The sequence below is a fragment of the Photinus pyralis genome, unplaced genomic scaffold (assembly GCF_008802855.1).
Source record: "Photinus pyralis isolate 1611_PpyrPB1 unplaced genomic scaffold, Ppyr1.3 Ppyr1.4_LG1, whole genome shotgun sequence".
NCBI lineage: Eukaryota > Metazoa > Arthropoda > Insecta > Coleoptera > Lampyridae > Photinus > Photinus pyralis.
In genome coordinates, this window is record NW_022170249.1 from 4019877 (window position 1) to 4046426 (window position 26550).

General features: G+C 35.7%; 1 protein-coding gene and 1 pseudogene across 1 annotated transcript; one reads left to right on the plus strand and one right to left on the minus strand.

Moving 5' to 3' along the window:
• The first annotated feature begins 5959 nt into the window (after positions 1-5959).
• Positions 5960-8195, plus strand: LOC116178693 (annotated as a pseudogene).
• LOC116178701 lies at positions 6663-8417 on the minus strand. Its single transcript, XM_031498282.1, has 2 exons — positions 8193-8417; positions 6663-7285 (listed from the first exon to the last, which is right to left on the minus strand). The coding sequence occupies exons 1-2, from the start codon at positions 8361-8363 to the stop codon at positions 6674-6676; spliced, it is 783 nt and encodes a 260-aa protein (XP_031354142.1). The 5' UTR covers positions 8364-8417; the 3' UTR covers positions 6663-6673.
• Positions 8418-26550: the final 18133 nt, after the last annotated feature.

Sequence of the window (26550 nt, forward strand, 5' to 3'; positions counted from 1 at the left end):
ATTTATTACGCGCTCCGGTCGACGACGAAAAAAAGAAAAATGATCTGCAATTTTTCATGCAGTCCCATTTTTATTATTCTCAATTTTGAGGTACAAACCGAATCTTTCTCTTAACATTCCACTCGCCACGTGAGTGCAGTTAACACTTCGTTATTGCCCACTCGTTTCGGATATATACTAGACGCCGCCGACGCCGCACCGCCTTCTTTCTGAAATTTAGACAGTTAGATTTTCGGTAGAACTATCGCGACACATATAATTATCACATTTGCGTATGTAATTCTGCATTAATTTATGTTGGAAAAACGGATGTAATTTTTTTAACTGTCACGGTGGGTGGTGGCAAAAACCACACCACAATGTTATATAAAAAGCATGAGAGCGGTCTACATCTCTTAAAATTACAGACATTCGCGATTATTTCCACCCCATTTACCAACAAAATAAGTTGTATATATTCCTTTGTAAGAACAATACCTCTGCAATATAACATTCAGGGTATAGTATAGGTAGTATACAGGGTGTTACATGACCGCATTTAAAAAAAATTAGGTGATAGAGGTGATCATGACAAACAGTTTTTCCAAATAAACCAATGTGTTTCGTTTGGGAGCCACCCTAAAAAAAGTGGTGAAATTTGGATTGTTTCTATAATTTTTTTCTCAGCAACCATAAGAGTTACACGTCTTTGAATAGGTTTTCGCGTACAGGGCGTACGATGTTGATAAATTTTTTTCAAAATTCGTACCACGAAAGGCCACCCCTATTTGCGGGTGCGAAAAAAATTCTGATTTCGACGAAATTTGGTATCTGGGGGTTTTTGAACATGAAAATCACGAAATTTGCATTTTTTCTCATGTCGACTTAAATCGTTATTTTTTTTATTTGCCACATTTTCAATTAACTACATGCGAAATTAGATCACTCACTAGTAGGCGGGGGACACTTTGTGACCTGAAGGATTAATCTTCAAAGGAGTATAACTTTTGTTTGAAAAGTGATTTAAAAAAAAAACAATTTTGTTCCGTAACTCATCAAGTCTGTACTTCGCGGAATTCTCTCCAATTTCGTTGACAGCCAAGAATTGCAGTAGATTTTTTTTCGAATTTTTAAAAACTAATTTCATATTCGTGATTTTCATGTTCAAAAACCCCCATATACCGAATTTCATCGAAATCAAAATTTTTTTTGTACCCCCATTTCGGAATGCGCCTTTCGTGGTAGGAATTTTGAAAAAAATTTGCAAAATCGGAAAGGACATACACGAAAACCTATTGAAAGACGTGCTCAGTCTGTCTAACTTATGGTTGCTGAAAAAAAATTAAAGAAGAAATGCAAATTTCACCACTTTTTGGGGGTTGCACCGAAACGAAACACGTTGGACCCTCGGTTTATTTGAAAAAAAAATGCTTGTTTTGATCCCCTCTACCAGCCAATTTGTTTACTTACTTCAATGTAACACCCTATATAATATAATAATATAGTGCTGTGTGCACTGGTCCGTAAGCCAGAAAGACCGTAACACCAAAACAAAACCCGAGCTAGTTCTTTACGTTTATTATTTATCACGGTACAAAACTTCTCCCCAGCACAGACAAGAAATTCGACTCTGCTCTCAGTTAACCTATTTACTTCTAACAAATAGTGGGTTAGACCAAATACCTTAAACTCCAAACTGAATTTTGAATAAAATGAACGTTGGGCAAGCATCCAGCAAAAACACAGTTGAATTAGAAATGAAGTCGTTAGAATGAAACACACGGAAATTAAGTGAAAATTACAAAAGTGTGATTTAATTCTAACACACACAAGGAAAATGATACAAAAACAAACAATTATTACACAAAGACTAAAATTAGAACTTAATTACTTACATTACATGTCCGGGAATTGTAATCCAAATAAAAAGGTATCCGTACACAAAACACAAAATTCCAAATTTCAATTTAACAATTACACTTTGAACACACGTTGAAAATACACTCATGGGGGCGCTGACAACCTCTTTTCTTTGAAGCACCTTATTAGATGGTCAAAACTTTACGACAATCCTCCAGCAGAGAACAAACGTGAAACGTAGAATAATACTTAGCCTCGAACTCGGCTTCCGGCTACGCAAACGGAGCCTCTTCAATCTTCAAACTTCAAAAGACGTAATACTGCCTTGACTGTTGGCGTAAAGCTGATTTAAATTTCAATAACTTAGTTATGCCCACAAATTTGCATTAAGCGAATTAAATATTCAAAGAAACGCAGTTCTACGTTCTCCGCTCTGAACCTGGCTAAAAGCTGATTTCAATCTTCAACAAGACGTAACTGCGTAAACTGTGCGTACAGAGAATTTTAAATTGACCGCACTTGGGCCCTGAACTTGGCTTAAAGATGATTTAAATTTTCAAAGAAACGTGGTTCTGCGTTGACTGAAGCAAAAAGCGACGCTATTCCTGTACAAATCTTATTTAAGGCGAAACTCTTCTTCCGAAAATCAAAATCAGAACAACCAATGATTACACAGTTGACAAGAAAATCTATCCCTGCTACGTACGAAAAAAGATCCAAATAATAGAGGCCGAATAATTTTACTAAACAAATTCTTATCAGACTAAAATACTAGGAAAAATAAAAATTCATCTCTTTTAATTACACAGAAAAGGCGATAAATCACATCCACTTGTCAATTAAATTAAGCATTTACAATTGATAACAGATAAAAGCAAACGAAATTACCGGAAATTCTACGTTAAATAAAATAAAAATGTAAACAAAAACAACCTTGACCGCTTTATCGTATGACAATAGTAATTTCCATGTCGTTACATACACCAACGACAATTAACAAAATTTAATTATGAAAGTTAATTACACAAGAAGGAGACCGCCCTTGTCCATCTTAATTATGATTTTCAAAATTCTATCCTGCCGGACGAAATAAACACAGCATTCAGTAATATAAAGTTGAGAAAGAAGCGTGTTGTCCCTGCTACAAAGGTGCATAAAAACAAAAATGGATGGTACAACCGTAATGGATTTCGAACCCCAGGTGGATAGTGCTTTTGGCCCTGAATCCCACCCCGGTACATTGGGCTACTCCTTGGATTCGCGGGGGGGGGGCAATATCACGGCCGCGGCGGTACGAGCAGTAGTACTGATATAGACCCCCTTGCTCCGAATTTTATATGGCGTGTTATGAGTTGTGGATTCCCTTTACAGCTTCTCCAAACATTAGAGTAGTTTCTGCCCCCATTTTAAGTCCAGTTTTTTTCAGTTTTCAATTTTTTGGGATTGCGCAAATTTTTAAATTAGGTCATGCGACATGTAAAGAGTGGTCTCATTATTTGGGGGGATGACCTAAAATTTTTCGATTTTGTATGTGGGCGAATGGTTCCTGAATACGTCCTCGACTTTTTAAATGTGTATGAAAGCTTTAGGCTCGGTGAAGTCGTGGGACATGACGAAATTAACGTGAATTACGTGACAATTTTGCAAGTCACATCACATACCTATCAAGCTTGCCGAATAGCGCGTCTTCTTCTAACTTTGTGCCAAGAAATCTCATTGGACGAAAAAATGAGTTGTTTAAGCCACGAAATGGGCGGGAATTAAATAAGAAAAGTAGTGGGAATTAGGTTGGCAGGGAATCGTGGTTTAGCCACGATAGCGTTGGCGTCGAGCGCTTAAAAAAGTTAAGTCGGCCATTCGCAGGGTGGATTTTAGTTTGTTAAGAAGTTCAACTTTGGCCACAGTGCGTTGAACTGCGAAAGACAATTAGCGCGAAGATATGTCGCTCATCCGTAGATAACTGTGTGCGTTATTTTTTATTGCGTGTTGAAAGACTCGCTTGGAGCCGCAAACGAACTTAAGTAAGTCACCTGGAATTTATCGCAGGATATTGTGTTATTTGAATTCGAGCCGAGCCAGCGATTAATAAATAAATCGATTACCTATCTGTAAATATTACTTGCAGAGAAGTTGCGTGTGCTTCGAGCAGTAAGTATTGTATATGGATACAATTAAATAATTAAAACTTAACAGTTCATCCACGAAATCAACGAACTCATAATAATAAGTAACCGGAGGCAAAAGTAGGTATAATGGTACCTATTTATAAAAAGTGGCTCACAGTTTTGATGAGTTGTGTGAAAGTGATTTAGTTCTTATGCTAAAGTCCTAGTGTAGATCTAGTTTTACCACTTAAAAGTGTTGGCACAGAATTTGATACTTACAGAATATAAAATAAAAGCAAAATAACGGTTTAAAGTTTCAGCTCTTGTTTTGTTACACAAGTCGTAGTAATCTTAAAGATGCTATGGGGTGAAGCTCGAGAACTAGTTCGAACGATCGCTAAACGCACAAAACTCGAAAAAAAATCTGTAAGGGTGGGTTTATAATACCGCTACATATCAAATCCAATTTTCTGTATCGACTACGGATTTCCTCAAAACTTTTATTGATATTACTAATTTATATGCAAAATTGAATTTCCAATTTTAAGATTTAAGACCGGTACAGAAAATGCACGTATACCTACCTATACCGATTTAGGCAAAAGTTTGAATTTTATTACACCTACTAGGTATGGGAAAATCGTTACTGATCTAATAATCAGAATGTAATTTTCGCTTTATCGTCTTAGTTAAAATTGTGCTCTCTCGTTCGGTGCGATAGTTTAATAGACGGTTTCGGCGTAAGTTTGACCTTGAAAGGATAAAGAGGAAAGTTCTACCCTAGTTTTGTTTCTTTCTAACAGTGTCGCCACACATAGCGCAATATATCCCCAAATTGATTAGTTATTTTTACAATATTACCATATAATTGGTAATCCATGTTTATAGTAATATAACCTTACAAAACATTCGCATAACCTCATTTATTCGTTTCTGTCATCATTATTTCCTGGCCTTTTCTAGTTTTTTCATTGCATATTTCCATTTATCTTTCACGTTCCACTTACTTGAGCAAGAAGGATTGTGTACAGTTTAGTTTTAAAAAAAACTGTTTGGTATAAAGGTTAAAGACAGGGTATTCAAAAAATGCAAAAGGAAATAAAATAATCAAAGGTGGAACGTGAAAGATAAATGGAAATATGCAATGAGAAAACTAGAAAAGGCCAGGAAATAATGACGACAGAAACGAATAAATGAGGTTATGCGAATGTTTTGTAAGGTTATATTACTATAAACATGGATTACCAATTATATGGTAATATTGTAAAAATAACTAATCAATTTGGGGATATATTGCGCTATGTGTGGCGACACTGTTAGAAAGAAACAAAACTAGGGTAGAACTTTCCTCTTTATCCTTTCAAGGTCAAACTTACGCCGAAACCGTCTATTGAAAACCAATACGTTATTAATTAATCGTATCTTAGCTCTCAGTGGAAAGCTGCCTTCGTTAAATAGGCGTAATCGGGCTATTCATTACATCATGAATTCGTAAAGGGACCTTTTCCGCGTTTGACAGTTCAATCTATGCGATTAAAATAAATAAATCGTGCAGGAGAGGTAAACAAGTCCTTTGATTTAAGCCGAAAACAAAGTCGAAGCCATATTTATCTTTTCAATAAATTTTGTCCCCGTCAAAACTTCCTCGCTCTGTTTATGGCGCTCTTGGTTGCGTATTAAAATTTATAGGTTTCTAAAGAGATTAGATTTGGACGATTTTAAGAGACGTGCAATTGAACAATTGTTCAAGAAAAATTCGAACACAAAGGATTTACAAGAAGCAAAATACCAATTCATAATTCCTTTAATTTCGAATTTCATGCTTTTGTGTAAATCTAAAGGCGCGTATTCACCAAAACGGCGAGCTGCTCGCGAGCAGCTCACGAGCAGTAGTAAACGCGTTCGCGTGTCGATGTAGACGTTGTTCGAGATTAGATCGCAAGCTGTTCGTAAACAGTTCGCAAGCTGTTCGTATACAGACCACGAACGGTTCGAGTATATTTTAATTTGCGAGCTATTCGCGAACAGGTTCGCTAGTTTTCCGTCGAGTGTCGGTAACTTCAAACAAAATAGCGACGAACATATAGTTTGGTGAGGACGTTCAAACATACCACTTGCTCGCGCAGTTGTAAAACGCTTGTTTATGAGTTTTAAGTGCATATACGAAATATTTTAAAGTACAGTACATTAAATTAACGATGTCGTTATTACAAGAGCAAGATGACGATGATCTGTTATTGGCAGCTGCTGCCTACGTTGTTATTCATCAATTAAGCCGAAAGTACGCACGTAGACGATACTGGCAGAGGCGTCTTTTCCAAAACAGGAAAATATATGGTGGTGCCAATCTCCTAGCGGAGTTAAAACTTGAAGATGGGAGTGGATTTAGAAACTTTTGCCGCATGTCTTCTACCGATTTTGAATATTTACTACGCCTTGTAGAACCGCAAATATCCAAACGTGACACAAATTACAGAAAAGCTATATCGGCACAAGAAAGATTGGATTGGCAATAACACTAAGATACTTGGCTACAGGAGACTCGTATGTCAGTCTGATGTACTTACTTAAAATATCAAAGCAGATTATTTCCAAAATAGTGCCAGAAGTTTGTCAAGCTCTTATAACAGCGCTTAGTGAACACCTACAGGTAAGAAAAACTTAAAGTATTTATTCAAAAGAAAGAAAAATAAACATACAAAAATCAAATGGGGTAATTAAATGATATATTATTGTATCGAATAAACATCATCGCGTTGTATATCTTCCATGCCGCAACTGGAAGTTGATGCTGGTGACGGTGCGGAAAGATTTGGAGACATCACTGGTGTACATGAAATCGGAGAACTACCATCATGTAGTGAATATGAAGGGGATGGTTGCATATAATGATATGGCTGTGTCATGAGATCTGCACTTTGAGTATAATTAAAGGTTGAAATATTACTTGGCCGTGAGATCCTCATTTCTGTTTCAAAAACTAGTGTATTAATTTTATGCATAAGTATAAGTCTATTGCGATCGTCTAATTTTTGTAATTTACATGCTAATTGTTCACCGAACAGTGCGCACTCATCGCGTGAAGCAGTTCGCTTTGCAGATAGCATAGACATGACTCCATATGCTTCTTCAAGGCGACTATCTTTTTGTTTGCTGGCCACTTTCTTTATACGTTTGGCAGGTGGAGGGAACGTGTCACGTATGTTTTGAGTTTCTACGGGGGCAGAATCTTGTTCGACATGTTGGTTGTCGGGTTGATGGCTTTCATCCAGATGTTCGATTTGAGATGTGTCATCATCTCCTCCTTCCTCTTCTTCACTTACTTCTCTTTCGTTGTTGTCCTATAAAAGAGATACATTACATACGACATTTATTTAATACCATGTTGTTGCAGGTGCCTAATTCGATCGAATCGTGGCAAAAGGTTGCGGATGGCTTTAAAAAAAGATGGAATTTTCCACAATGTGTGGGAGCAATTGACGGCAAACACGTTGTTCTACAAGCCCCTATTAAAACCGGAACAGAATACCACAATTATAAAGGGACATTCAGCATTGTTTTGATGGCCGTGGTGGATAGCGACTATTCGTTCTTATATGTTGATGTTGGATGCCGGGGTAGGATTTCAGATGGGGGAGTGTTCAGAAATTCAAACTTTTATTCTAAATTAAGTACAGGGGAACTCAATCTTCCACCAAGTAGTGCACTGCCAAACCGGAACAAAGCTGTGCCTTTCGTTTATGTAGCTGACGACGCCTTTCCGTTACAAGAACACATAATGAAACCCTATCCTGGCAATCATGAAGAAGGATCACAAAAGCGAATCTTTAATTATCGATTAAGCTGAGCGCGGAGGATCGTAGAAAATGCATTCGATATATTATCAGTAGTTTTTCGAGTGTTGCGAAAACCAATGCTGTTAGAACCTGAAAAGGCAGAAATTGTGACTTTGGCATGCGTGTTTTTACACAACTTTCTTAAAAAAAGTCCATCATCGCGCAACGTATACGCTCCACCCGGATCTTTTGACTTTGAAGATGACAATCGGACGATTGAGGGCGAATGGAGGCAACACTCTGCAGACTTAACGTCTCTTTTACCTCTGCGAAGGGTTGCTAGAAAATCGGCAGTTATCGCCCAAGAAGTTAGAGATGAATACTCAGAATATTTTTCTAATGAGGGTGCTGTACCGTGGCAAAATATGCTTGCCTAAATATATGAAAACAATATGGTCCTGTATTTACTTACCTGTCCCATTGTATCCATTGTTGCTTTTGGTTCATTTCTGTCGTTGAGAAACGCAAAAGCTTTGTATGCAAACCATACTCTTGTATCAATTTCATCAGTACCCATTCCCGATTTTACCATCTTCTGTACTTTCTGCCTTACACGACGAAATTGTGCTAATAAAGTTTTCATTTTTAGCGCATTTCCACAAAAATATAAAAAAAATGCGCTATTGTGGCCACTTTGTCCGTCCGTCCGTCCGTCCGTCCGTCCGTCCGCTAACTTTGCGACGCTACTAGTTTTTTTATCTTAAGAGCTATTGTTCTACTTTTTTCGCTATTTGGTTCGTTATGGTGTCGAGTCTTGTACCAAGGAAGGAATTTTTTCTGTACCGCTTACAAAAAAAGTTATTGTAAAAAAAACAAAAAACCGTTTTTTACATGTTCCATAATTTTACACTTTTGCCGTTTATTAACGATCCTAGAGATCGTTTATAATTTTGCATTGCTATCTCTCGCCTGCCGGTTGATCTCTCCGTCTGTTCCTTTGTCTGTCTGTCCATCTATCTGTCCGTGTGAACGATAACTTTGTTTAGAAATGTTCGATCGCTTTTACATCTCCGTTAGTTATGAACTGAATTGCATGAAATTCAATATGGGCATAGCTTTAGCCATATAATACGCAATGCCAAAAGTTGAATCGAATCGATTCAAAATTCACAGTGCCCTTTTCGCATCTCGACCATTTATAAACCGAATTGCAAACTTTTTTACTTATAAAAGTATTTGAATGAAATTTGATACATAGGCACTTGGATAAAGGAAAATCAAACGCCAATTTCAAAATTTGGTTTTGCGCATGCGCAGTGCCAACTTTTTTATTTATGGAAGAATTTAAACGAAATTTGATACATAGGCACTTGGGATAAAGGAAAATCAAACGCCAATTTCAAAATTTGGTTTTGCGCATGCGCAGTGCCAACTTTTTTATTTATGGAAGAATTTAAACGAAATTTGATACATAGGCACTTGGGATAAAGGAAAATCAAACGCCAATTTCAAAATTTGGTTTTGCGCATGCGCAGTGCCAACTTTTTTATTTATGGAAGAATTTAAACGAAATTTGATACATAAGCACTTCGAATAAAGGAAAATCAAACGCCAATTTCAAAATTTGGTTTTGCGCATGCGCAGTGCCAACTTTTTTATTTATGGAAGAATTTAAACGAAATTTGATACATAGGCACTTGGGATAAAGGAAAATCAAACGCCAATTTCAAAATTTGGTTTTGCGCATGCGCAGTGCCAACTTTTTTATTTATGGAAGAATTTAAACGAAATTTGATACATAGGCACTTGGGATAAAGGAAAATCAAACGCCAATTTCAAAATTTGGTTTTGCGCATGCGCAGTGCCAACTTTTTTATTTATGGAAGAATTTAAACGAAATTTGATACATAGGCACTTGGGATAAAGGAAAATCAAACGCCAATTTCAAAATTTGGTTTTGCGCATGCGCAGTGCCAACTTTTTTATTTATGGAAGAATTTAAACGAAATTTGATACATAGGCACTTGGGATAAAGGAAAATCAAACGCCAATTTCAAAATTTGGTTTTGCGCATGCGCAGTGCCAACTTTTTTATTTATGGAAGAATTTAAACGAAATTTGATACATAGGCACTTGGGATAAAGGAAAATCAAACGCCAATTTCAAAATTTGGTTTTGCGCATGCGCAGTGCCAACTTTTTTATTTATGGAAGAATTTAAACGAAATTTGACATAGGCACTTGGGATAAAGGAAAATCAAACGCCAATTTCAAAATTTGGTTTTGCGCATGCGCAGTGCCAACTTTTTTATTTATGGAAGAATTTAAACGGAATTTGATACATAGGCACTTGGGATAAAGGAAAATCAAACGCCAATTTCAAAATTTGGTTTTGCGCATGCGCAGTGCCAACTTTTTTATCTATGGAACTATTTAAGTGAAATGTGATACTTAGGCGCTTGGAACAAAGGAAAATCTAACATTAGTTTTAAAATTTAGGTTTGCGCATGCGCAGTTCCAACTTTCTTATTTAGAAAAGCATTGAAATGAAATTCTTCTCATAAACTGAAATTGAAGTAGCACGTCAACAATGGATTGCCCATGTGCAACGCTATCTTTCATATTTGTGGCCGGATTTTACGATTTTAACAGAAGTTGCATCTTACAAATGGGAAATGAATGCAAGTGGAAATGCGCTTTATGTAAATCGTTTACGATTACTTTTTAACTTGTTCGTTCTGTTTCGTCACGCGGCACATTAATTTCAGCTGCTAACGCAACCCAAGCATCATTTTTCTTTATTTTATTGCGGTACACACTTGATTTAACATTCCACAGAACGGGCTTCTCCCGATATTTTTCAATAAGCTCGATCACTTTTTCCTCACTCCACTCCATAACTGTCAAAGTATTAATAACGACGCGTTCAACACTGGTGGTGACTAATTGACAAATGACAATGCACAAACTTGTAGATAAATCGGAACTTTTCACGAACCGTTGGAGAACATGCGCTTTAGTTAAAATTGTTTTCAGTGTGGACATTACGTGTAACTTCTGGCGAACTAACCAAAGCCCGTCACGACGTGTTCGTAAGCTGCTCGCAAACACGTCGATGCCTGTTTTACGAACTGCTTGCGAACGGGTCGCGAGCTGTTCGCGCCGAATTTTTTGGTGAATACGCGCCTTAAGGAACATTTCTCATTTTATCACAGTGTGTAAATCACACTTTAAGTAGAATTGACGGTATGAATATAAAAGGTTGTTCGAAAATAGTATATTAAGATACAAGTGTCACGCGCAACGAGTTTAATGGCACGACGCGAAGCGGAGTGCCTTTAACGTTGCAAGTGCTTTAAATACCAATTATACACGTGTATCTTATAATATTTTTTATTATACCTGCAGTATAATTTAAAAATAGGAAATACGTTTACGATTACTTTTTAACTTGTTATTTTATACATTGCCACTGTTCTCAAGAATCCAGTGGGGAATTGGATGCATTTTTATAGCATGCATTCTTATATTATAACAATAAAAATAAAACTCATTACCATAACATTCAAATTACGTTGTGCCATTTTTATTGCAATAAAAAGCGCGAGGGAACCAACTGATTAAATATATATGTCCCAAAATACACTATTACTGGTAACAAGTTAAAAAGTAATCGTAAACGATTTACAAAAAGCGCATTTCCACTTGCATTCATTTCCCATTTGTAAGATACAACTTCTGATAAAATCCTAAAAATCCGGCCACAAATATGAAAGATAGCGTTGGATAGGTGCAATCCATTTTTGACGTGCTACTTCAATTTCAGTTTATAAGAAGAATTTCATTTACATATCGATCTTGAAATACTTTTATAAATAAAAAAGTTTGTAATTCGGTTTCGGATTCGACTCAACTTTTGGCATTGCGTATTATATGGCTAAAGCTATGCCCATATTGAATTTCATGCAATTCAGTTCATAACTAAGGGAGATGTCAAAGCGATCGGACATTTCTAAACAAAGTTATATCGTTCACACGGACAGATAGAGGGACAGACAGACAAAAGAACAGACGGACAGACCAACAGACAGACGACAGACAGCAATACAAAATTATAAACGATCTCTAGGAGCGTTAATAAACGGCAAAAGTGTAAAATTATGGAACATGTAAAAAACGGTTTGTTGGTTTTTTTTTATAATAACTTTTTTAGTAATAAACGCAGAAAAAATTCCTTCCTTGGTGCAAGCCTCGACACCATAACGAACCAAATAGCGAAAAAAGTAGAACAATAGCTCTTAAGATAAAGAACTACTAGCGTCTCCACGAACGAGCGGACGGACGGACAGACGGACAAAGTGGCCACAATAGCGCTTCTTTTTGTGGAAATGCGCTAAAAAGCTATGTGAGTGTATTTACATTAAACTTTACGCTAGAAGCGATTGAGAGAATTTATTACCACTACATCTAAGCGTGAACTTCCCTTCTTTCAAGTTTCAGTTGATATTGTGTGATGATTTCCCCTATCCATTTGATAGTTCAGATATCGATTAGTTGTGCTTTTACGACACATTACACCAATTGAATAGCGAAGTATTATATCAATAAAAACGTTCCCCAAGTAATTGCATGATTGATACAGGCACCAGCATTTCATGGTCAAGTTTATTTACTTGATTAAACAAGTATGTTTATTTAGGGGTTATTTATGTGCAATAATAGTCGCTAGTTGACACAATTGGTAACACAAATATTAGGTTAGTCACTATAAAGTGACTTATTGTAACACAAAACACAAATCTTATTTTAGACGACGTTTAAAATTAATCCACTTAAATGACAAATTAAGTTTTTAAATCAATAAAACTTTCTAAGGAAAGTAACTATATCACGCCAATAGCGATCAATAAAAACAAAATGAAATTTTTTTATATTTAATACAAACAAAGTATCAAGTACCCTTTACAAATTAGGTTTTTTTTCTTAATGAAAGGAACACAACAATTAAAAAATTAAACGGCGAATAAAAATTAAATAAAGAAGGGATAGCGCTATCGAAACAAAATATGAATGACGTCGTTGAATAATTATAAGTATTTTACATTTGACTATTGACAAAAAAACAGGTAGGTACTTCTCAACTAAATTATGTATCAATATGAACAATATGTATGGAAGATTTTAAATGAAATAAATGATGATTGAATGGTGAAATTGTAGCTGACCTTGTGTTTGATTTCTTTTTCTTGATGTCATCTGTAGATTCAATTAAATTTTGACAGGTAGATAATGATTTTGCTATCGACGAATACTCCTGAAGAAATCTGCTGAAGCTGGTAAGTTGTTTTTTCTATTTGATGCAAACTACTTTTGAATTTTTGAAATACGGAAGCTGGTTCTTTTTTTTTCTAGAAACTAATTCTCCCTTTTTCTGTTTCAGGGGCCCAAATCCGGTACGGATGTTGTGAAATATTACAAATTTGAAATAAAAAAATTGAAAAACTTACGGTTCTATGACCTTTTTTTTTAAATTATCCTCAATAGGAATTTCAATACAATTCGATTTGAATAAGCGCAATTAAATAAATTTCAAATTTTTATCCGCACCAAGGGTACGAAGACGAATCGTTTTCGAATTGTTGATAGCAAAACGAAATTTCAAGTATAGGTATAGTTAAAACCCAAACGACATTTTACGATAAACGTCATAACGTTACAACTAATTAATTAGACGTTAATTGAGGGCCAGCGATTAGTAATTGATATATGCATTCACGTTTTACTTTTTCATATTATTACGAAACAAGGAAAGAAATGTGATGTACCCTACTTTGTGCGCTAAATTTGATTTAAATATTAGCAATTTTCATTTTATAAAACGGCGCGAATTTGTGATTTATCTTCTGTAGGAGGCGCCATTGGTAGTATTTGTAATTTGGTTTAAATGTTTTTCGCGCGATTTGGAAAATACACCTATTACTACAGGGTGTCAACGAATCTATTAGACAAGTCATCATTTCTAGAGTATTAGGTTAGGTTTCACCGGAAATGGCCCAAGTTTTGAAATTTCAAATGAAACACCCTGTATATTTTTACATTTTCGGATTTCTGAGACAATTCTGAACCAGAATGTGACCTTTTAAAAGTTTTTACGCCTACTTGATTTTGTTAGAGTCATTTTTAATATTGGATCTAGGTGGCCATGGTCGGACCCAGACTAATCTATGGACCTTAGGTGATCTCAGAAAATTACAATCGCAAAGTTTTAGTGGGAGACAGAAATAAAACAATTTGGCATAATTACATGTTTGTGTCTAACTAGTATTTTCAAATGGCAACCCTTTTTTGACAAACACTTTCCGAAAAAAGGATTTTTGGGTCCGATGGCCACCTAGATGCAATATTAAATTGACTTTAAAAAATCAAATAGGTGTAAAAACTTTTGAAAAGGTCACATTCTGATTCAGAATTGTCTCAGAAATCCAAAAATGTAAAAATATGTAGGGTGTTCTATTTAAAAATTCAAACCAATGTTCCGCAGTATGGAAATGCTAGCAACAGCTCGAATTAATTGTCTTTAACCTTTTTACCGCTTACCGTTTTATTTGTAATTTTATTAGCACCTCGTATAAACGAGTTAGGTGCCATCACTTTGATAAATAAACTGATATTTCAACGTACTAGCTACTCCAAAAAATAATACCGCAATGCAGTGTTTTGCACTTTGGTCCCAACGCTTTCATGGTAACGATTTATTTGAATACGAGCACCTTAATCCGATCGAGCAATGACCCGCAACTATTCACTACGTATTAAAAAAGCGACTTATTCGCACTGTTTACGGTTGAAAATTATATCAGCCGTCCATTTGTTTTTGCTGCCCAACGAAGTTCCATTGTTGCATAATAGCTTCTTATTATTGGTTTTGTTCGAAAAGGCCACCACTGAATATATAAGGTACGCACGATCATAAATTCGTCGAAAAATAGTGGCACAAATCACTTGTGGCGTTCGACACTTGTGTTGGACTTGGGAATGAAATAGTCATCTAACCTTAGATCATATATAGGTAATCAAGATTTCTCAAATTTCTTTCCAGATCTCCACTCATATTCATGGGCTTAGGCTGTGTTAGCGTTTCCATTTTCTTCTTTTATTCTTCCTCGTGCACGATAGTTTTCTTTTTCAATTTTATAGCAATCGTTTTCGTTTTTAGCGTGTTTTTGTTCAAAAATACGCTATTATATTCGTTATGGCTGGCTGGTTGGCTGTCCGGCTGAGATCTCAGCAAACTTCCACTTTTTACTAAAAGCGTTCTGCTATAGTGTAGATGTGCAAGCTCTAGTCTATTTTGAGTTAGATTGCTCATGAGATGAGAAGAGGAAATCAACGCAACTGGACGGTTCACTGCTATTTCTGCTCAAAAACCCACGCGTTTTAAACGCGCAAGTTAATAAACTGATTCGCGACTACTATTTGTATGAAGCGGTAGATATTATGCAATTTTATACGTAGGTACCTAAAATTCGAACAATTTAATCGACTTAGCGGGCTTCCGTTACGTCTCGTCGTGGAGCATCGGTAGCAAGGTTTCAGCCGAAGAAATAATTGAAAGAAAGTATGAAGAGGCAAGGTTCAGTCATCTGCTCTATTAAGAAGAATTTTGCACGAATCTTGCAGCTATATTGTGACGCTGTTGTTTTCTATGGAAATTGTCACCGTCCCTAATTGCATACTATGACCATTGAATAATAAGATTTATTATTCAATGCTATGACACAAAACTATATTTCTAATTTTCCGTTACTAGTTGTCTCAAAAGCTGCATAAATAAGAGCGCTCGGTTGGTGTTTGCCAAAGGCACACAAAAAAATACAACAAGTGCTTCGTTTTAACTTTCAAAGCTGTATTTAGCATAATTTGAAATTTTCCAGGGTTTCGCTTCGCGAATGTTTATTCAATCTAATTGAGAGTTTCAATACTAAGATGAATACTCGAGCCCGACGAACTCACAACGAAAACAATTAGGTATAATTATCATGTCAACCACTTTAGGTAGGTCCACATTGTTCCCCAATTCAATTAAATTTAATTTAAACAATAAATACAAACCCCCAATTTGGAAATGCGCTGCTGTACGCGGCAATGTATATTTAGACTGAAACTCATTGAACCAGAAAAATTACGCGTGCCATACCTAAATAACGTTTTCACTTCAATTCCTGTCTACAATGGAGATTGATAGGCACCTTCGTTACGGCAACATTGATATTTCGAAAATAATTACACTAGGAGTTTTTAACGACGCGGAAAAGCTACTTTACTGATTAATTAAATGCCCCAATGTAATTTGATAGTTTTCAGTTCATTAATTTTCTGGATTAAGCGTATCCGAGATGCTTATTTACATACTAAATGGTACCAATTTTGCTTTGTGCAGTTATCCTGCTTTCTCGAGAAGAAGTCGAAAAATGATTAAAGCACCCAAAGCACTTTAATGCTTGTGGGTTCGCACAATTACGTATGCAGAGCACAATAAAAAAGCAAACATTCGAACGCGTTTCAGTGCTAAAATTGATAAGTTCGAGAACATCGAAAGCGATCAAGTGTTTTTATACTTTATCTACCTTAGGGCTTAATGTTGATGGTTTCATCTTGAATTTTTAACCTCTCTAGTATACAATAAATTTTCTCTTACATTTTGATTTAGTTAGTTTTTCTTTGCCATTGTCAAGTACCTCGTGAGAAATTTATTATATTTGTGGTATCTAGTATAACACTATTCATGGCTAATACAAGAATGTGCGACGAATACATGAAAACGGAACGAAACTTGCTCACTTCCTCAAATTAACGATATTCTTTGTGGTTTTCGTTTATTTGCGTTGTGTCGGAGTTCCTCTTAGTTATACAAGTAGTTAGGGGGACCGACAAGAAATCCAAACTCCAACTTTTTAGAGACAAATTTTTCAAATGTTTTGGATTTGTTTCATCAATTTTTATCCAAATTATGCAAATCCAAATAAAGCGACAAAATATCCAACCAATTTGGAAACTATGATTTGGATATCTTGTCGGTGGCGCGACAAGATTTCCAAATTTCTAAACTTTTTTAGACAAGAAATCCATGTATTCCTATGCGTATGTGTTCGTGACGTCAATGGGATAACTGAGCCCTACCACTCAATAGATTAATGGGGTTTATGTAGTCCTATCAGTTAATAAAGTGTAACCCTTTTACGGATATGATAAGATTTGTTCAACGTATCTATGTCAACTGCGTCAAGTTTCTTACATTAAACCATTGAACTATAAACTTAACGGTACTGGAAGGGAAACCGGTTTAGGCGGCACATGCGTACCATTGAAGCCGTGCGACTGAATGAGGTGGTGGTATTTCAGTCACTCTCATCGCGATTTAAGTGAAATAGAAAAATTATGTCAATGAATTTAATGTTACTAGGCTGAGAGAGATAAAGATACCATCACTCGTCTGGCTTCACTAATACTATGCTTCTTTTCCTTCCAGTTACGAGTATATAGTTCAATGCATTAAGAGGTGCCTTTAAAACACATACCCCGCAAGATGGCGCCATAATTCCAAAATTAGGTATATTTATTAGACACATAACTCTCGTATTGCTGAAAATCATGCAAATATGAGGATACATTCTGATTCTACTTGTCAAGGAGTCGGTAATAAACTTTTTTGGGATCACAAATTTTATTATTAACCATAAAAACAAGGTCGAAACTTGAGATACTTAACAGCTTCCTTTGAAATAGTACTTTTTGAGATACTTAATACCTTCCCAACTACATGAGAAATTAATTGCCCAAATATCTTCTCGTAAAAATTTATAATTATTTTGAACAAGTATATCGGGCCGAAAATAATGTCAGCGAATCAGTATTTTGTTGGAAAAATTAGGTATATTTATTAGACACGTAACTCTTGTATTGCTGAAAATCATGCAAATATGAGGATACATTCTGATTCTACTAGTCAAGGAGTCGGTAATAAGCTTTTTTGGGATGACAAATTTCATTATTAACCATAAAAACAAGGTCGAAACTTGAGATACTTAACAGCTTCCTTTGAAGTAGTACTTTTTGAGATACTTAATACCTTCCCAACTACATGAGAAATTAATTGGCCAAATATTTTCTCGCAAAAATTTATAATTATTTTGAACAAGTATATCGGGCCGAAAATAATGTCAGCCAATCAGTATTTTGTTGGAAAAATTAGGTATATGTATTAGACACGTGATCAGTCCTGATGTGACAGGGCCATTGTTTAAATTTACCAGAAATAAATGTAGATTTGAATGTTAGGTATATTATATCCGGTAGTTTTTGAGTTATTGGCATTTTTTGAAAGAAATCTTATTTTTTTCATTTGTTTAATTGTTCATTACTTATGGTGAGAATAGCAGAATAGTAGACAGAAAATGCCGAGCGTTCAATTTCAAATATACACATCTCCCAAGAATGACGAAAGAAAAATTTTTTAGATTAAAAAAGAATTTGCCCTGTTGTGAGAACTAAGCGCAAACAGGAGAAGAAGTAGGAATTAACACTCTGGAATATTTTGAAACATGTCCATGTCATGGAAACGGCATCTGCTGATTTGGGAATTTCCTATTCGTCGATACAAAGAAATTTTTGTCGTCATAAGTTGCAGCCCTATAAAAACTAGAAAGGCTACATCCTGGAGTTATACACGCAGGATCTCCTTTGGCGAGGAATTTTTGATGAGGGTTTATTTTTTATTTTATTTTTATTTTATTTTGCCTTTATTTTTGAGTGGGCGGGGTTTCAGCCAAGGCTGCTCTACCAACCCAACCCACTATACATTTACAAATATCCATGCCCGAACCCGGATTCGAACCAGGGACCCATAGCACCACAGTTCAGCTTTAACTGAATTGCGCCACACGGGCTGGCTATATCACGATCGGAATTTTTTACAAAAAATCATCTGGACGGACGAATCAAAATTATGTCAACGAGGGATGTTTAGTTAATGGACAATGAGGTGCGATATTTCATGTACCTACAATGAAAATTTGAATGACGTTGTGGAAAACTACCTAGAAGATGTGTCGCTCAATACACATTTCAATAAACGTGTAAACAAATATAAGTGCATTCAAGATTGTGATCATAACCAATAATTAAAAAATTACCATCTAAATTCAACAATAAGAAGATCGCATATCATGATCACACAAGTGTTTAGAAAGAAAGTGATTTTGTTTTTCCAATTTTCGCCTGTAATGTTGAATGAATATTAAATTTGTTTTAGCTAAATTTAATTCAAGTAGTGTGGGAAAGTTATGGTTTCATTTTTGATTTAAGGTATGTGTAATCGTTCTTTAAAAATGTTGTCACGTGTGTTTATGAATCCCGTAAATTTTGAACCTCTTGTTAATTTGAGCAAACCGAGCTGTTATTTGTAAAAAGAAACATTTTAAAAAGTTACTGAAAAGTAAAGCAAATACATTTTTTTAGAATATAGTCAGTTCAGTAGGAATGGTGGGGTGACACCTCAACATTTTACATTTTTGTGAGGGTTTTACCGGGCAACCACCTTATTTTTCTTCGGCCCTAGATTTTGAGTCAGTAAATACTTCAATAGTAATAATAGTTTTTTGATATTTTTTTATTGACATACAAGTGTTACCAACGGCCACTACTTAAACAAGAAAAACGCGAAAACGAATATAAATATCTAGGCACATTCTTTCATTCTCAATAAAATCATGATCACGTAGAAATTTTGAAACTTCTACAATGCTTTTTGTTCTCTCACCATTAGCAACTTCTCACAATAACTGCTCCAAAGAATAAACGTTGAATATTCTCGCTCATACTTCCAGCTGCATGACATTCTATACTCTAATTTGATGTAGATTTAATCTTTGAATAAGCTCTGGCTCCGATGCCTCCGATTATTTAAAATGAATAATATGAAATTTTGGTCATTAGTTGCGCGTATAGCCGAATTCAATTAATCACACCCCGTTTTAATCTAAAAAGTCGCTTTTCCTGTTTCGGACGTTACGATAAATAACGATGTAGCTTGTGACGCTAGACAGAATGGCTCATTTTTCTTGTGCACATTCTCGTAAGAAAAGAAAACTGTAATTAAAAGAAGCAATCGAATCAATATGACAGCCAGGTTGTCTCTTGATATTAGAAATTTTCATTTTCGTTCTAGAGAATAATGGAATTGTCTATGCGAAAATAATGCGACGAAGGTTCAGTCATTTCTCAGGGGGAGTCACCTAAAGCCATTGTTACTTCCTCCTTTCATTTATCAATGCCCTCGCTAGAGAAATTTACAACTTGAAACTGTAATAGGTATGCAAATTGCTATTGTTTTTATAGTCGCTGATTCAAATCGGTGCAGCAATAACTACACAAAATTGCGCATTATTTCATTAAAACGTGGACACACAACGGAGGAGATAATTTTGGAAAAAAAATGAGGTTCACTGAGGAAAGGGTGGAGTTTTGTAGCCGCATACGGCCCTTAACAGAAGGTTAGTGCAGACGCAACTCCTTAAAAGTAAGCAATCTTTTGTTCTGTAACGCAAATGAGTACTACACGAGTTATTTATTTACAATGCATTAACAATACATTTATAACAGTCTTGAAATGAATTCATTTATAACAGAAAAGTATTATTTATCGCCCACATATACACAATTTATAACAGCGCGAACTATTTATTACTTCGGCGTTGAAATTCGAACTGACTGAAACGCAACTCGATTCGCTTATATAGCAAATGTCCCCTCTTTCTCGAAAGATCTCGCACGCTTCCGAACGCTCCCGAGCATTCTAAAATGTTCTCGAACAAATAAAACATATTTCCCGGAAAGATTGCGTCACATCCGTCTTCGTCTTCGAGAATTCTGGAATACTCGATATAGTACGATTCGGCAAATATACATCATTTACATTTAATTTAATTCAATAAACTACTTTTCTCAACTAGATAACTAGATTATATTGGTCCACATGCATAAGTTTGAATTAACTTATACCTACAGCCTGGAATAATCTTTGTAGATCCTTTGATAACTTTAATCCCTTCTAAAATTGTTAAAAATATCACCCTAAAAACATGGTTATTAATACCGCGATTTCATTCTTTAAATTCCTTAGTTCAATAGCAAAGTCGCTTTCAAATGAAATTGAATGACTGAACAGACCTGTATATGGCTCAGATAGTATGCCGGTCCGATGAGCCACGTGCTGCATTGCCCATCGGTTTTGTTTGAATAAATGCGTTTGTCAACGTACCACGTGAGGTTTTCGTTGTTGGTTTAGAAGCCGGTGTAATATTTTTTATATAATCGAGGAAAAAGACGGCATGGCACAACAGTTTACTCTCACAAGGTACGAATGATGAGATTCATATACGTGATATAATACAGATGTAATTTGACGATAGGGTATGAAGCAGTTGATTGTAAATATGCAAACGTTATCCATAATGGCCCATGATGTTCAATTTCAGCCGAATTTCAACCCTAAAGCAAATTGATAGATTACACGCGAACAGGATACGAATGGCGAATGCTTCTAAAATGAGTTCACACGGGCGAATCTTCTCTGATGCAAATACGCCGCATTTACATTACAGGCGATCTTAGATAAATGTGAAAGCTTCAAAGAGCTTTATACACACTTGAAGTTCCGTATTACATTTCACAAAAGCTCAAAAGGGGATTCGCATTTTTAATACCTTTGCATTCGCTCGAAAGTTGCAAGCCGTTGATGAATTAAATATGGCACACGTGGAGAGCTTTTTCCACCTCTATGTCATGCATAATTGACCCATGAGGTCCATATGCTTCCAATGTGATAATTCTGGAATCAAGTGTAGGGACTTGTTGACCTAATCTCGCCACATTAATACGGGTCAATTTTCGTTTTGCGAATTTTGCATACCTTTACAGAAAAAGTAATAATTTCCCTAATACTTAAGTTTTTCGAACGGTTGGCACAGCGATCGAAAGAAAAAGCATGGGACTATCGTGTGACAGTTTGGGCACCATAAAAAATTCAAGAGTCTTCGCAAAACGACACCAAACGGTTAGTTTAGGGGCCACCTCTGTTAAATATGCTTACCATCCCGAGAGTAATAAATTTATTCATGTGCTGTTACAGTAAACAGATATGAACAGTCAATACAATATACAAAATTAATGTAGACAGAAAAATGTTCTGTAAAACTGAGAGTCGAATGCAATAATTGACCGAAATTTTTACGGGCAAAAAATTTCGCCTAATACAAGACACAAACGTAAAATACTCCATTTTTTACGGTATTTGTGCGAAATATGCTCACTCTAGCGGAGCCTTAAAGTACGTATCATTTTTACAAACCTATGACTAAAAAAGAGACGATCATATACAGTGTGTCCCAGATCGGGTGAGATTGCATGGGTAACTTTCTTATTATTAAAGACAGAGAATTGGTTAAATGGACAATGTTTGGCAGTTTTAGATGCTTATTGAAAATTTCCTTGTGGAAATGCAAAATGTCGAATAGGTTCACTGTAAATTCAAAAAAACTAAAATTGGTCATTTCCTTGAATGTCTTATCATCGAAAGTATAAGAGATATAAAAAAAAGTTTTATATAAAAGTTACTGTCTTTGATACGCTTCATTTAGAAACGATGTTAAAAAAAATTTTTAAATTATTTGATAGATTTTTTAATTCTCTTTTCAACGAGCTATCATAGCATAAGATTGAAAATAAGATACCAGTTATATCAACGGTTTTTATATTTTAATCAAGTATGCTGTGGTGAATTTAAAAAAAACAAAACAAAATCTATTCGAGGCAACAAAACAATGAAAATAACAAATCTGAAAAGTAGGCAATATCGATAATACGAATGAAATGGGTCTAGATAACTAATTCTTTTTTTCTTTTTTTTAGGATGAAGAGCAGCCCCAAAAACGAATTATAAAAAAAATAATTAATAACTGCTCGCACTAAACAGAACTATTTGATAAACTATTTTTATACTTTCTTAATGCATTGTAGTAGTAGCAGTAGCGCACCTAATCAATATGATTCTAAACTTTTATTAACAATTAAATTCCACGTGTTAATTATTTAACGATTAAAAATGTCAAGTTTATCGGAACTTAAAACCAAAGTGCATTCTTCGACCACTAGCAGTCATCGAAAACATCGCTCGAGGTCGACTCCTAGACTCACCGATTTGGATAAACCGAAAAAGAAGAAACATCTAAGTGCCACATCTTTAGTGTCCATTCCAAACACAATTAAATTGTCAATGATGAATAGTGGTTTACTTTCAGGTGAGTGTCGCATTCTGTTTTATAGTGTAATGTGTTGCCAACTGCACCGTACCACATTTTTCTCTAAGTTCTCTAAGTTGTGACCTTGGCATTTGACCTCTAGGTCAACCATATTAATAGCCGTAGTTACTCGTGTTTGCAGGCATATTTTACAAGTAACCGCCAAAAATCGATGTACGGACGGATAGACGGTCAAGACACTCCCATAATTTGTTTGCAACACATAATAAATATAGTGCTATCCATGGTATCGTTCCAAATCGTAAATAATGACCAACAGTAGGACACTGTAAGCCGAAAGATTTCATAATCATTTGCTATTTTGAGTTATTTTATCATAATTTTATATATTTAACACGTAATTATTGAAGATAACGATTAGGATAATAGGAAAAAGTGTTGCAGCTTTGTCTGATGATTAATTCCATTTACAAAATTCTCGTTATGAGCTATTATTTTTCTACTTTTCTCCATGTCTATTTTGCACTGCCAGAATTTTCGTTTTATACTCGCTCATTTGAATAAACAAACTTATAATTTCTGCATAAAATATTTGCAATTTTGATTTATTCTTGGTTGGTTCTATATTAATGAAGACGGTGTAACGGGAGCCGGCTACGGGTTTAGTTTTTTTTTAGATTTTAGTTGGATTTAGTTGGGTATAGTACGAATGAGTAGTATTGTATATGTACCGCTTTATATGAACAGTGGGTGCGAGTCGGTTAAATGGCGATAACCGGGCTTGTTTAGAATGCGTGGGTTTTGAGCAGAGATATCAATGAACCGTGCAACTTCATCGGTTCCTTTTTGCATAGCCGAACGATGAGAAATAGATAAGTATGAGGGCTTGCGATTGGCAAAAGGACACAGGTCGCGAACTTTTAATTTATTTCGTTTTAAGCTCGCACGGTAAGATTGAGGACAGGGGAGAGATAGACGTGCAGCGAGTCTTCCGCTCGAAATTTTTTAATCGCGGAAGAAAGTATAAGTTAACGACAAAATGAAAACTGTCAATGGGCCCAAATTCAAGAAGGGTTGCTGTGGGTAATCGGATTTTGGAAAAGCCCCGGAAATCATTTCTATGGAAATATAGCAAAATGAAGTGAAGTTCGTGACGCATTATAAAATTCGGCTAAAGTGTTAGCGCGCACGCAAGTTCAATTGCATATCAACACGGTTAAATCGCGAATGCAAAGTTTCATGAAAAAACAAATTAACATCAGGATGTTCTTTCGGATACAAGTCACAAATCTGAAGTAAAATTAATCCATGGATTTCAGTGATCAAAAACTGGTTATTAGTTTAATATTTTGTTTTACAATTTTCAAAGTTTTTCGTTAGGAAACATTTTTTTTGTAATTAGGAGAAAAATCAGAAATATCAGAGCCATTCCGTTCGGTTTTTTAAAAAAAAAATTGTTTTTAACTCAAATTTCAATAGTCTACCAGATATTGAACAAAAACAATGAGCACAAAAATCGAAGATCGCGGCATGCTGGCCAAAAAATCGTGATTTGAGCAGTAATATGGCAAATTTCTCACTTTTTACATCCAAGTAATGATATAGATACCATAAGACTAATAGCCTACGTGTTAGCGAAGTTATATGGGGTAAAGTGTGTAAGATGCGCTTAGTTTAGCTCCCTATAACTGGAGCCATACGTTTCCAGTGAGGTAGACGTGTAGTATGCACTACGCTCCTCAGCCGAGTGTGCTTACCACTCGTCTACCGCCTACAAACTAGATATCGACCCAAGAACAATGTAACCCTTGCGCAATGTTTTAATTCTTTCGTTTACATGTCTTTTTGTGGCCGTGTGTCTTTTACTGCAATAGTTCCCAGTGTTCCGCAGTATAGATGTGTCCAAAATTACCCTTAGAGCTTAAGGTTTTAACACCCAATAAAAGCATGAATTAATTGTCTTTAACCTTTTTATCGGTTGCCGCTTTATTCAAAATCTGATATCCCCGTATAAACAAAATAGGTGCACAAATTTGATTGATAAACTGGTTTTAAACGTAAATATAACTGCAAATATAGCGCAATGAAACGTTTTGCACCTTACACCTCAACGCTTTCGTGGTTACAATTCATTTAAAGAAGAGCGCGCTAATCCGATAATACTACGAAATACATTTGTTCATTTACGCTTTACGGGGCAACACTTCGCGGTTGAAAATTAAATCAACCGCTACGTAATTAAGTTCCTCTTTTTGCATAAACCAGTCACTTTTTTTAATTTACTTGTAATAGCAACTCGTCACGAATTTAAAAAGCACCCCCGACAATAATTTCGTGGCACAATCCGGTTGTGCGGCTAAGGATTCTTTTATATACAGCGGTTATACGACTTTGGATTGAACACGAATTTTCACGCGATGTCAAAAATGGCGTACACAACTCACATGATTCGACTTGAAAGCTTGGCGAAGAATTTCATGTTACGCGATAAAAATCGCCGCGTTTACATTACGTAGGTTTACCTCGACAGATGGGCTAAAAATTCAATACCCGATCTAAACATGCAGCGCTCGATCTGCATAGTTCCCCCGAAGGTTTGGCTAAGAATGCCTTTCTCCACTCGATTTTTACGTATGTTCTCGTCGAGCGCGAATGATGAAACGGCCCCAACGAAAACCAAGCACTCTCTTTTTTATAAAATCTTTAAAGCCTAAAGCGACTACCTGTTTTTTAGTTAACACGCCATGAATCGACGAAATATAGATATAGAATAGATATTTGAAGAAATCCTTTTATATGGCACCCATATCTATATAAATAAAAATGGATCACCGAAGTGTATGTACGCGCATAACTTCAGAGCGACTGTACCAAAATAGATAATTTTTTTGTCGTGTTATCAGGACAATTAAATAAAAGATAATGTTTAAAAAAATGCGCGGAAAGACGTAACAAAATATTTTTTCTCTTTTCCGTCATTTTAAATCGCAATATAACTACTAGATGGCGCCAAAGCGAGATCTACTACGGCTCTAGAAGAATCCAAACCGTCGACTTCGGGCGAGCCGGTAGCATGGCTCCACAAACGGACCAGGCCCCACCCAACAGCGAAAGCACGGCGGCGGGGGCAGCGAACCAAAGGCGAACGGCAAAGATTCTCGGCGCCCGTTAAAACACTTCCTCTTCTATTTAAAGCATTTCCCTCTCTTGTCCCATCTTCGATTCCACTTCCAATTTGTTAGTTAAAATTAAAAAAAAATCCATAATCTAAATCTGAATTAAAATGCAAATCTGTAACGGACAATAACACAACAAACAAATAAAAGGGGTAGTGAATCGCGCTGCACATAAAATATACGAAATACGAATGATATTGTGAACTAGCAATACTAGCGTTTGACACGGAAGCAATCTGATATTAAAACTCTCAATACCAATAAGTCCCAAAAAGTTGATAAAAATTGTGGAGTAACTGTAATGGCGCGGGATTGCTAAATTTTGAACTTGATTAAAA